The 13,777-nt window shown below is 40.2% G+C and overlaps 1 protein-coding gene across 2 annotated transcripts in view; it reads left to right on the forward strand.

Moving 5' to 3' along the window:
• The window catches only part of antxr2a (ANTXR cell adhesion molecule 2a), an 83,470-nt gene that overhangs the window by 18,803 nt on the left and 50,890 nt on the right, over positions 1-13,777 (forward strand). For both annotated transcript variants that reach the window (XM_029440412.1, XM_029440411.1), the window contains exons 8-11: positions 121-181; positions 1,242-1,337; positions 4,205-4,274; positions 13,084-13,162. In XM_029440412.1, coding sequence (XP_029296272.1) covers positions 121-181; positions 1,242-1,337; positions 4,205-4,274; positions 13,084-13,162 — 306 coding nt within the window. The remainder of the gene's footprint in view (positions 1-120; positions 182-1,241; positions 1,338-4,204; positions 4,275-13,083; positions 13,163-13,777) is intronic.

Consider the following 13,777-nt stretch of genomic DNA (forward strand, 5'->3'; position numbering starts at 1 on the left):
CAGGTGTTGCACCCTAATCTGTTTTCTAAACTTGACAGAGCCGATAACGACCGAGACTTGATGTATTTATTCTTGGCCATCAAGCGATAATGTACCCATTTCATTTCTCTCATCCTCCAGATATTAAAGCGGTCGTGCACAGAGATCTTGAGTGTGGAGCCCTCCAGTGTCTGTGTGAACGGTGAGTGGAACCTCCTGCTGCAGTCAGTCCCTGGAGATCTGCACACGTCTTTCTCTGCAGGAATCTCTCTTTGTACTGTTTGCTTACTGAACTTATGACATCTTTCCAAGTTTGTTTGGAGACTAGGAGTAGATTAATCACTAAGGGCATCGTAGGAAACTTCAAACAAACTCTGCACATAATAATTTAAATTATTTCACATTTTGCAGCTTTTTAGCCTTTTAACGCACATCCCTTTAGGGGGTGATCCAATTAAAGCAGTGAGTATCAACCTTTTTGGCTCCTTTAGAAATTAAGTCTAGTTTATCGCACCTCAAAACACAAGTTGTGAGCATTTAAAGCGTGCAAGAGAGTCACTTCTATGACTTTTAGAGGCCTAAAGACATGACAGTATCGAGTATTTCACAAGGAAAACCTCAAGTTAGAGAAAAGTCAGAAAAAACAAAGACATGTGTGTAACAGAAATGTCTTTCGTATCCCTTTTAATCATATTGTGAGCCTGATTTATCTCCGACCCCCCAGGTTTGGAACCACTGGTGTGAATAAGATGCCCAAATATCAGCACATAACTCACAAGCAGTGAAGAGACACTTTCAATTGTCCAGCTGTGCAAAACACAACACAAGCTACCGAAGTTAGAACATAAAGTTCAAACTTGAATTTGCTACTGGTCCTGCCAGCCATCTGAAACTTGGATATTGCTCGGACATAAACTACCATGTTGTAAAATGTAATATCTCTGCAACAAAGGGAGTATGGATCTGTTCATATTCATGTGAAGTGAATGCAGGAAGGCCCTTAGGAACTGGTCTGTATACAAAGGCCCTGAAAAGAATTGTGGAAAAATAAAATATGCAAAGAAAATGATTATCAAACATTTAAAATCATTTTAATTAATCATATCAGCAACTGACAACATGCCTGATGTTGTATTATATCAGCGCATCTTAAACTGCAGCCTACAGTGTGTCAGTGTCCTCTCTATACTGTAACTATACACTGTATACTTCACATAGCTCCCTCCTCCCAGTCTTACCTCCCGTTTGTTTACATTCCACAGAGTCCTTCGACCTTGTCCTCAGAGGGAATGGCTTCAGTCTCGGCCGCAGCAACGAAGGCGTCATCTGCAGCTTCATAATCGACCAGCAAACCTTCAGTAAGTGGTGGAAATCATTAGCAGTGACTAAAGTACGTGTTGCATTCAGTTGGTTGTATCCACAGCAGAGGCTCTGAACCACAGGGCTCCACTATGGGCAGGCTGAAGTCCAACTGCAGCCTAAAAATGTTCATTCAGCCCAGCTCTGATATTTTCTAATCACTATAAACAGCAAAAAAAGCCAAATATGGAGTCACATAACAATTCCTGTCTGGCCCTCACTGATATGTGCTCTAAGTCAGTATCTCACAGTATGCACACATTAGAATAGTCAAACATGTGATGAGCCCAGTGTGAGCGGAATTCAGACGTTAAGTTCAGTTTTTTCTGTCTATAAAAGTTCCTATTTTTCTCCAAAACACACCCACATTGCCACATAGTTACACAGCTGATCGTCAAGCCTGCAGTTCGCCTTCAGCCATGATTTCTAAGTCAAATGATTCATTGCTACACATTTTTCCAGTCAACTAAGTCCTAAGTGCAGTTTGAATGTCATGCTTTACCGTTAAATGTGCACGCCTTCTGCAGAACTGAAGACTTTCTGAAGGGGGTTCAGCGTTTCATAGTGATCTAAAGTCAGAAATAGAGATGGGGAAGTGTACATGCACGCAGCAGTGAGCACTGCCGTCCCATCACACATACAGTGTTTGGATCAGCTGCATCCTTTTTGACTCAGAATATATGCTGATCATGTGATAAGTGTGTAAGATGTGTAAGTCAAAGTGCGTGAGGGTTTAGAGCTGAAGGCCTAAACCGTGTTCACATGAAAGAACAAAAACAAGCATCTCTGACTTCTTATAACCCATCATGAACTGTTCTGCTCAGCAGGTGAAAAGACGTATCGCCTGGAACGTAAATGCGTTGTGAGATTACTACAGAGATTAAAATAACTTTTTTGTAATACATGTATTTATATAAATGTATATAAATGCTACCATTTACCAACCAGGCAGCGACATGTGAATGTGTGAATGTCTCCCAGCTCCTATGTTTATTTTAGTCAATATATTTAGGGCCCGAGCACCGCCAGCGTCTGTGACGAGGAGCGTTTGAAATCGCTGTTTCTTCTTCTTCTTATTTCTTATATGTGTATATATAAACCCAAAAGGAAGCCATTTTGCATTTAATGGCGATTTTTGCCATTTCCAGTCTCTGTACTTTAACTAACTTCTCTGAGACATTTAACCCGATGGACTTCAAATTTGGTCAGTATTATTACATTACAGGTCATTTAGCAGATGCTCTTATCCAGAGCAGGGACAGTCTCCCTGGAGCAACTTGGGGTTAAGTACATTGCTGGTGTCAGCCCTGGTGTTGAACACACTACAATCTGGTGTGGAAGGCGTACCACCAGACCACTAGGCTAGCACCACCCTGTATAATATAAAGTTATGTATGAAGTGACATGTAAGTCCTTTGTGCTTGCTTCGTCCAATATTCGTTCAAATGAGTCGTGTTGACCGACCAGTAATGTTGATTTGTTAATGTACGCTTCACAAATACACCGTATTTATTCTGCTCTCAAGGTCAACTTACTAGCTTTCAACCACATGTCTCGGTCAACATGTGAAGTTAAAGGACTTAAAGCTCATGAACACACCGAAGTCGGAAGAGCAACTTCCCAACTCGAGAAATGGGACCATCCGAGGAGCACTTGAATGCACCATTGGCCTTGGTGAAGGTCTGACCTCTCAGAGTGCCCTTTTAGTTCACTGTGGTATTGCGCGTTAACCAACATCATACATGAGTGATCTGGCCTTCTCAGCGCAGTCGGACCTGCGGGCTGTTCCGTCTCGCTCCGCATCTTCTTATTACACTTGCTGCAATATGAGTTGGTGATGGGTGCTCAAAGGAAAGACAAAACAAACCCGACATGTCTGTTACCTCCATAGCATCTATATGATCAGAGCGAAAGAAAGGATATGTAGGTCACTGTGCTCCTTATTTTGAGCTCGCAGTCTGCTCTGTAGAGAAATCCTTTTTCAAGAAGCAAACGGGATTTGGCACAAAGAGCCAATCTTTTCAAGCTCTCATTTGGCCGTGGGATCTGCGGGATTGACGACTGCCAATGACAACACTTCCCTCCTTGACAAGCTATTTTTGATTTTCAACATTTCAACTTGACTAAAACACTTGAGCATATTTCTTTTTTTCCTTTAAAAAAAGAACTCCATCCGAATCAGGAAGTGGCCGTTAGCAGATGTCTTCCTGTTGGTCCTTTCTCAGTTTAGGCTGTCTCACATTCGCCCACTTGGGGCTATTTATTCCCTTATTGGCTTTTGCATGTGTTCAGCCCAGACCTTTTTAACAGTGGGGCACCTTATAATTATGGATAGGCATCATGGCAACTATGGAACACACACGCCACATATGTGGAACAGATGCTACAGTCTTCTCCATCACCAAACCAGTCGGAGACCCGAGCAGACAACAAGGAAATAATATCAATCATCTGAACGACCTCTATGGCTGAAGATGGTTCTGGCCTCTGTGAACCTGTGCTGATCATAATTGGAATTGTTTTAAACTGAGAATTGATTTTGTTTAGAATCATACATGAAATATTCACCCCACTAATATTTAGGGTTTAAATATTTCAAAATAACTACATTTATTTCCAGTTGAGAATACAAATCTGTGATGCCTTGTATCTCAGAATCAAGCCTTTTTTAATTTCTGATTTCTTTTTTTAAAGTTCACAAAACGTTAATAATTAAAATAAACAAGTAGTGACGTTTTCTTTTCATTTTGAATATTGTTTAGTAAACGCAGGTTTAATGCTGCTGTCATTTGTGCTTTTCCGATGCAGCGCTCAATGAGAACAAATTCTGACACAATGTCTTTTCTTCTTTTGTGGTTTCTTACAGATCATAAGCCGAGTGCTGTGCATAATGATTATCTGCTGTGTCCTGCACCGAAGCTCTATGAAGTGGGACAGTAAGTAGCCAGTGGGATTTCTGTTGGAGGGAAGAGCTGGTGGAGCACGTTAGTGTTGCATATGGGGCAAATATTTACTTTTTACCACAGGCATAGATATTATTTTTTTGTCTGGTTATATTTATTATATAATTAAATGACATGACTGTAGATGAAATAAGATTTCCCAATTATCTTATTTGCCTTCATCAGCAAAAATATTGCTAGTAAGTGGGCATAAACAATAGTTACTATAAAGTTAATGATAAATGATAAATAAATGGCTGGACATATGCAAAGTGTGTGTGGAAAATATAGCAATATTCTCATGAAGTAAGTTTTCCAAAATAACTACGTAGGTTATGTTGCCATTGAAAAGTAAAGAGAAGAAAAGCAGTGTTGTGTTTAGTAAAAATATCGATTTGGTGTTAGTTTTTCAGCTGCATTTCGAAATCAAGAAGCTTATCTCAGTAGAAATAAGCGGAGGGAATCATGTCTTTCGTCTTTATCTGTAACCCACACACACACACACACACACACACACACACACACACACACACAAATACTTCCGCTCTTTACTTTACCCATATCAAAACTTTTTTGAAACAATCTAATTTCCTCTGCTTCAGGCATCTTGTCGTTTTGGTGCTGCTCTCTGCTGTCTCAGTTTTGGAGTTGTTTTGTGATTTAAATCCCCCCGTGTCTGATATTTAGATGCAACGCTTCAATCCTTTTGGTTTCTCTTGTTCTTACATGCACAGTTTTTCTTTTGTGCAAATAAACAACTCCTTAATCTATAGATTAGCTGTATGTTAAAACAGTAGAAGTAGGGATGAAGAGTTTGTTGTAGCGTAGAGACGCAGTAAACATTGTAGACGGAGCCCGACAGGAAAACACTCCATACATACAACACACAAAGATTGAAGTGAAAACAGTGTAAATATGCATTTATTCCTGGCTGCATAGCTATTGTTTGACTTTAACGTCATCTCTTATAATCCCAAACCATAACAGATGATCGCTAAGGCATTCTAGATGGAACAACAGATTTTAATGTCCTCGATGACTCCAATCCAATCAAAAATGTATGATTATGAGTGCCGCTGGCTCCTGAAGGTCTTTCAGCTCTAAAACAGATTATGTATCATATGATGACGGCGACGCTGTAACTACTCCAAATCTAAATGAACCTTACCTCAGATAATCCTCATTTTCACGTCCACACTGCTCAGGATAACATGTTTTCCTGCCAGATGCTGACCGACAGTGCTGCGAGAGGAACATGAGTTTTTGAAGGCATACAAAACACAAAGTTCGACATGTTTTCAGTTGGATTCGTTTTTGTTTCTCAGCCGGATATCACAAAACCATCTTGCAGGTTTCAACTACATTTTCAGGTTTTAATACACAAATGAAATGCTGGCTTGAACATGCATTGAACACTGAATAAGATTTGCATAGATCCACACACTATACACACTATACACACACTATACACACACTATATACACACAAAGACACATACAGAAAACAAGCACTTACAATACTAGTATACAAGCTATAGAATAAGGTATAGAATACAAGTTACAGTGCTGTGTAAGAAGTGAATGATTTGATTAAATAAAATGCTCAAAGAGAAAAGTCTTCAGCACTGATTTTAAAAGAAGTGAATTTGATCCACTCACTTGGGAAGATGGCCAAATAATATATAATGAATAAAACATGGTGTAAGGAGAGAGATTGCACGATGTTTCTTTAATGTTGATGGATTTGTTATCATTATCTTATGACATACAGCGCAAAGACAAAATGACACTTCCCATTACTGTCTGTCACTTTGCATTTTGGTATAGATTTTTCTCCAGATGCAGATTCAAATTTCAAAACAATTTCTTCTAATGAAATACATTTAAAAGATTGTAACTGCCTTTGCGGAGGTATGTGGTCTCTGATTTCTGTCTTTCGTTTTTCTTTTTTTAAAGCAGGTCACTGCTTTTGTTCCCTCCAGCTGCTAGCGATACAAAACTTGACACTTCCTCCAGCTGGCAAAATAGGAAATTCACAAAATTCAGTGGGATTGCAATCTCCTGATTTTCCTCACTTATCAAAGTGAAAAGTTTTTTTTTTTAGTCTTATGGTAGCAGTCACTGGAGAAGTCCTTATTCTTGCTTTGTCCAAAAATCAGGAGAACAAAACGGAATCGGATATCTTTCAAACAACTCGCTAAGGATGCAGTAAAACGATGGACTTGAGCGACTACATCTGTAAGCCACAGGCCGAGAGCACCTGCTACGACCAGATAAGACCTGAGCTGATGCTGATGCTCCGTGCCCGCCATTTGCAAAAGGCCTGCTTAATTAACTCTTGGCTGCCGATGGTGACCCATTAAGTAGTTAGCTGGTACGGGCGGTGAGTAAACACATCTGCTGGAGGGGCTTTAAAAGGATGTGCGACAGATGCAGCCATTCCCTTTTCCACGCTCTCCATTTAAATAATTCACCATGCACTGACAATCCCCGCACCCAGGACCACCTGCATGGAACAGCGGAGCCCGGGAACTTCCGTCTCCGTCCATCTGTCTGCTTCTGCTCCATCACCGCTACCGGTGCACAGGGCGCTCCGTTAACACGGCTCTACTCAGCCGAAGAAGAATCGCCTTTTCACTGCACATTCCTTCTCCCTGTTTGCCCTTTTTAACCATGTTTTGTTACACGCGAGGCCTTGTCCTCCGCAAACACTGCTTCAATTTCTGTCTTGACCTCGTAAACATAGTTTGCCGGGAAATATATTTCAGATGCAGCAGTCACTCGAGTTGAAGTGCTCAGCGGTAGCTTCCCGTCCCACCGGGAACGTGGAGCAGGCGGCTCCACGTTCAGCCTCGATGTCCAGGAACCACAGTGTCCTCCGTTGGTCATCGAGCTGTGTAGGAGCACTCACGGCGGAGGCATCATCTGTGCTGACAGCTGCGGCATCAGGCCTGAAACGCTAGCATCTGCTGACGCCCTTCCTTCCCCGCTCCCTCCCTCCCCCCCCCACCTCACCTCAGTGTATCCCCATTAGGAGACCCGGCATCCCCTGCTGAGCCGTCGATCGAGAGGTTAAGTGGCTGCGCTCTTGCAGCATCATGTCCTCACCTGGTGTTTTCACAATAATGGTGGAGAGCAAAAAATAACTAAGGGGGGAGTCGACACCTGCTTTACAAAGCAGGTACAGTAGTGAATGCTAATGCTTGTCAATAATTAAACAGGCTGTCCCAGGGCTGCTGCTTGCAGAGGCATCGCTCCATCTGCTCCAGTGGGACTATGAAGATGTCCCGTTGTTTGATTGTCCTCCACGTTGTGGGACACAGACATGTTAGATGTGCATTGATTGCCATGAAATTGGAACCAGCTCTCTTTGATTGAAGGATGCAAGAAGCAACATGTTGACTTCAGATTTTGTATGTGCATTGACGGATAACTCGTGCTCTTCTTGGTACTGGAAAACAAAATAAGCAATAAACTGAAACCTACAATTCCAGATATTCAGAAAATCTTTCAGATTAAGGTCGGGTTCACATCTAAAGGGCCGGTTCCTGAATTAAACCAATGCAAGGATGATGCATTGTTTCAATTTTCTAAATGGTGCAGGAATTTCAGTTGGTGCACCTTGTACAACTCAACAGTTGTCTAATTTGACTCATTTGCGGCCGGTCAAATAGCTAGCTAGCTTGCTAATTCCACCATTATTTCATGCTTTCTGTAATGCTTATTACAGAAAATAGCGGGTGGTGTCCCGCTGCCGCTGGGTCTAAACGGCCCCTTTGCCTCACACCCCGCCGCTAGGAGACTACGCAGCTGCCGCTCCCCTTACAGGCAGAGGGAACGCGGGTTGCGCTAGCTAGCTAATTATTGTCTTTTGTTTGGTCTACAACAGAGTTAGTCTGGCGCTCACACAAACCCAAACTAAACACACCAAGCTGGTAAACGCTCCAGGGTTTGTTCAACCCTTCCAAATCAATTTTAGTAAAAGAAGACAAATATTATATATATTAAATATATAAGTGGTATCCTGGTGTACGGATGTTATTAGTTTTAGCCTGTTGACTCCTTTACTTTGCATCAGTGATTCCCAACAGTGTTTTTATTTTTATTTTTAAGGGTTTATAAAGGCCTGAAAGTAGTTAGTCTAAAAGTTAGTTGTTTTATTTTGTGAATCATCTTGAGACCCTTTGAAACTAAATTTTACATCGATTGTCCGTTGCTTCTGGTTTTCCATACATTTTCTAGGATCTGAAAATGTATTAGCAATTTGCTTTATATGTCTAATTTTAGATGCAATTATTGTCATTACATTACATTTCTTCAGAAATCGAAAACTACACAAAAAGTTAAATCTTTGTGGTTAAGAAGTTAAGTCGTGCAACACACTGGTTTGGTCCTTTTTAAGTACCAGCTGCCATGTCAGAAAATCCATCTCTTTATTTTAATTTTGTAGCATCAGTCAGTTTGTTAGAGTGCATGTCACTCTTTCCAAATGGTGGATGTCTCACTCTGGAACACAACTTCTCATCTGCTCCTCAGGCTTCATGAGGCCGAGTTTTCTTCCCTCCATCAGAACTTTTTCCACACAAACCCGTGCAGAGTGATGACTCCTGGATGCCGAGTGACAGGACCTGCATATGCTCTGCTGTGAATTATTCAGCCTCCTCAATTTTCACATCTTTAAGGGAAGTTTGAAAGCCATTAGCGTCATCATTGTCAGCCGCTCCAGCTGCATCACATCACCAAAGCTTAGCATCACGTCGGCTTTACTTTCTGACAGATTATAGTGAGCCCTGGGACAAAGTAATTCCAACGTGGAGCAAGAGAACTACAGCGGGAAGAAGCCTTCTGCCATTCAACTGGTGTCCCTGGGAGCCTGTGTCGCTTTCTACCCAAATTTTGACTGATCCCTGGGCCCTGTGACAATCTGCCCTCTCATCTCCCATTTATTCAAACATAACCATGGAACCACCAAGCAGCTGCAGCTCGCTCCTCAGTGTCGCTCACTAGCTTTCACCACGGCGAAGTTAAATGACAGCAAGCGTTGTTTTTAAATTATTCATCTGGATCCTTTTTAAAGTCACTCAGTTGCCTTTTTTTTTTCATCTTTTCGATCCTCTTTATTTCCTGGTTGTGCCTAGCATTGTCTGTGTTCATTCAGTAATGGCCCTCACTGTGGTTTTGTCAACAAAGCATAATTTAGACCATAAACCAGAAATGCACAGTGTTTTTATAGGCCTTTACTAAAACTGCAGCTAAGAATTTTCATTATCAATTTTTCCGCCAGTGGTTTATTTTACATTTATTAAACATTTTGTCACGAGATAAAGAAAAACAGCCGTCACAAGTATTCTTCCAATTTCTTAGAAAATCCTCACATTTGAGAATCTGGAAACAATCGAATTTATGTAATTTCTTTCTTGACAGTTTATTTAAACAATAAGGTGATTAACTAAATACTCGTAGATACATTTTTTATTTGAGCACCAACTGTAATTCAGTGGCACATAATAACCACTTTAAAATGACGTTGTCACCTAATTATTAGCAATCACTCTTCTGTAAATCTTCATGGAAGTTTAAAGGGTGAAAAAAGAAGAGCATATATGACTCATGCCTCGGTGTTGCAGCAGATTCTGCCTACTCAACAGTAACTCGTTAAATTAGCAGTCACTGTCTCAGGGAGGAAGAAAAAAGGCCTCTCTGACTATGGTTGGGTTGTGGTACATTAAGGATGTCCAGCGATGTCAGGCGAGGCGGGCGGGTGTGGGGGGGAGAGTTGGGTGTTCGTCAGTGTAACTCGCTTGGGAGCTTTCCTCCTTCACAAGCCGAGGTCCACACCTCCAGCTTGATTAACAACCTGCCCACCATTATCACGGATTGAGGGTGTCAGCTAAATTAGCCTCTCCCCTCACCCATTCAGCACAAGCACTTAGTTAACATGCAAGGACCTGGAACGGCTTCGCTGAGCTGCAGAGGCGTGCAGCGTTTCACGAATCCACATCGAACACAAAGGGATATTTTGTAGAAGCAAACACTCAAAAATAGGAGTTTTCAAATCTTTGTGTTCTCATTTGTTGGGAATTCAAACGTCTATGATTTAAGAAAAGTAGCGAGCACAAAAGTGCCCTCTCTAATGGGCACACTTCAACCTCGTCTAAACAGGAAGGAAGGTTCAGATGCAAACAATTGAAACAAACCAAACGTCTGTCATATAAAATATTCAGAATTTCAGTTAAACACAAAATTAAACCATATTTCTAGATCAGATTAAAAGCTATTTTTTATGTACTTGATGTCACTGTCACGCTGCCCCGTCATTACTTCTGTTAAACTCCGTTTGTGATGCTTTACCAGTTAACTTTACACTCATCATGTCGAGGAGGGAAAACAAACACAGTTTTACACACTTTCTTTCGCACAAAACCTTTCAAATGCAAGCCACAATCCAAAAAGTATTAAGTCTTTGTTATTGCGTATGTAAACATGATTGGATCTTTTATGAATCTGGTAAACGTTTTTATTCATTATTGTGTTGCTTAAATGCTGGTCGTCTGGTCGTCTGGTCGTCTGGTTGTGCGATTCTAAAGATTATTATTTTTTTTATACTTTTATTGCTTCAGCATCCTGGTTAAGAACAAGCAACAGAGTTTCATGTACTCATGGTGTCATCTGCAATGTCACCAAAACATTTTAAAACTTATTCAATAACTTCAAAACCGTTCATAATAATTGTCCCTACCGGTCTGTTACTGCTTTAATTGTTCTATTAATTAATCTGCTCCACTAAACCGTCCCTTACAGATAAAGAGTACATTGTTTAAATTAAAAAAAGAATCTTGATCTCAACTAAGACTGCTGATTAAATGTGTTTTACTTAAATAATATAGAATATAGAATAAACAAATGAAAAGAGGGGGAAAAAGAAAAGTGGAGACAACTAGTTGAGTGTCAAAGTCCATCGTTTTTAAAGTTCCATGAGTTTCATTTTAAATATTCAGTGTGGGTAAATTAGGAAAAGGTGCAAAGGAGTCACTTTAGAATATTTAGAATCCACTGCATAGTAATGAACACATGGTCAGGTTGCTCATCTGTTCTGAACCGCAGGAGAATTGGTGGCCCAAGGCACTGCCTCGGGCGAAATCCAGAGCAAAGCGAAGAGCTCTCTTGTTAATATTCCGCAGCACCAGTTCTTATGCAGGCCTCCCCTGTACGCTACCGCACACTCACAGCTGGCCCCTCACACACAATACCACTCTGCGTACTTTCTTTCTCTCTTCCTTTTTGTGTTGTAGGGAGGATTTCAGGCGTTTCATATCCTGAATTCTCATTAAACCTGCGGTAATTGGATTGGGCGTAATAGACATATGGAAATTGCGGTGCCGTTCATCATTAGGGTTTTAATTGTGCCCATTTTGGCTTCCGCATTTCCCCCTCTAAATAAGTCATAGGAGTTCACGAGCCTTGTTACTGCCAGTCAGGTTACTTCATCCACACGCGCTGACGGCTGGGATAACGAGAGGATTTCCTCCCTCCGAGTTTGTGACCATTTACTTTGTACCCATTGTGTTCTTTACTGAGCGTTGTTCTAATGTGGGCGCTGGACTCACTCTTTAACAGGATTTGATGTGAAATTATACAATTTAGCTCTTTATTCTGTCCCTGGAAGTCATAAAATACTTTTTGTAGAACGCTACCTTTTGTATGAGCTTTGAGGAAATTACTGGTATTAATATTGGAAATAAGTGAATTTATTGCTTATACATGAGTTAATGTTCCTTTTCTTACTGTAACATTTGCAGTGTTTGTAGATCTTTTGCTTTTATTGATTCAAAAGCAAAAACTTGTTTGGTTATCATCCCTCATATTTCAGTAGTTTAAAAGTTGTGACAGATATCTGCTGAAGGACAAAACCTGGACATTCCTTGTTACTTAACGATGTTTTGATGATTGACAAATCCTTTTGTCAATTGTGTTTCTTGTTCCTCAATGTCCACAAATCTTGTTGTTGTTTTTTGTTCCGATAAAACGAACACTGCAAAAATTTAAGAATGTACATTTACCTCTTGGACTTTGAAAAGATATCAACTGAGGTATGATATTTGCAGTGGAACAATAATCTTTACTGCTCACAGTGAGCTTGAAATTAAATAATTAAAAATAGAAAATATACATAAAATACACCAAAAATGGCAGCATTTATATTGTGCTTTTTCCTTATTACCCATTCACACACTCACACACCAACGGCAGGAAGCGACACTGCAAGGTGCTGCCCTGACCATCGGGAGTGTATAAGAGTCACACACACATACATACATACATACATACACACACACACACACACATATATATATATATATATATATATATATATATGTGTGTGTGTGTGTGTGTGTGTGTATGTGTGTATATATATATATATATATATATATATCATACATTCATACATTCATACACACACACATACATACATAGACACACATGCATACATCCATACACACACACACACATACACACACACATACATACATACATACACACACACATACATACACACACATACATGCATACACACAAATGCAGCATTGAACAACATTTCTTCTGGTAAATCAGCGAAGGTTTTGTACGATTGCATTTTCTTTGTCATGTTATAAACGTATTTCCTGTGAGATTAATGTGTGACCCCCGGAGTGTAAAGTGACGAGAGGCATGGTTTTCTCTCTAATGTTCATGTAGGTCACTTTGTGTATATCAGATATGGTTAATTGAATATATTACTGTGACACTAATTAAACTCTTTACAGGACCATGGATGTTCTCATCAGCCTGAACCACGGCAAGTCCTTCATCTTCAGCGCCCACACCATCACTGCCTCCACATGTGTGAGTCTGGATGACCTTCTTATGTATCACAGAGTGAAAGCATCTGAGATGATAATGAGATATGATATTCTTTCCTGTATTTTCCACCTTCTGACTTGAAAACGGCTCTTTCCCTCACACCTGTCTTTTTATAACATGAGTCAATTCCTGTTTCAGTTAGAGTTGCTCATATTTTGGTTTAGAGAATGTGATCGTCATCGTCCTTATGAGCAGAACTCCCTCATCCTCTCTTCCATGTTTATCATGGAAGTAGTCTTTTTTCATGAGTAGTTCCGGATAGCTTCCTAACCTCGCTGCAAAATGCAAAAGGTAAACAAAACACAAACAGTCAATTAGTTTTCATCATTTAAATCTCGCAGTTTTTAACCTAATAGTAGTGATTATCCAATCAATATGTTATACTTCTCACTCAAATATTGAAGAATTAAATTGAAAGAAACTAAAATCACTTATGTCATTTTGCATCCCTGCGTGTGATCAACTAAAACCAAATTATGGTGGGGTTTATTGAAAGGCTGTCCTCTTTGCTGACATTTTGTTTACTATCCAGTAGCAAATAGCAGTGATTTGTTCGTCTCATTTCACTATTTTGTCTTTGGATGTAAAACCTAAATG

Source organism: Cottoperca gobio, chromosome 9 (assembly GCF_900634415.1).
Source record: "Cottoperca gobio chromosome 9, fCotGob3.1, whole genome shotgun sequence".
In the NCBI taxonomy this organism is placed as follows: Eukaryota; Metazoa; Chordata; class Actinopteri; order Perciformes; family Bovichtidae; genus Cottoperca; species Cottoperca gobio.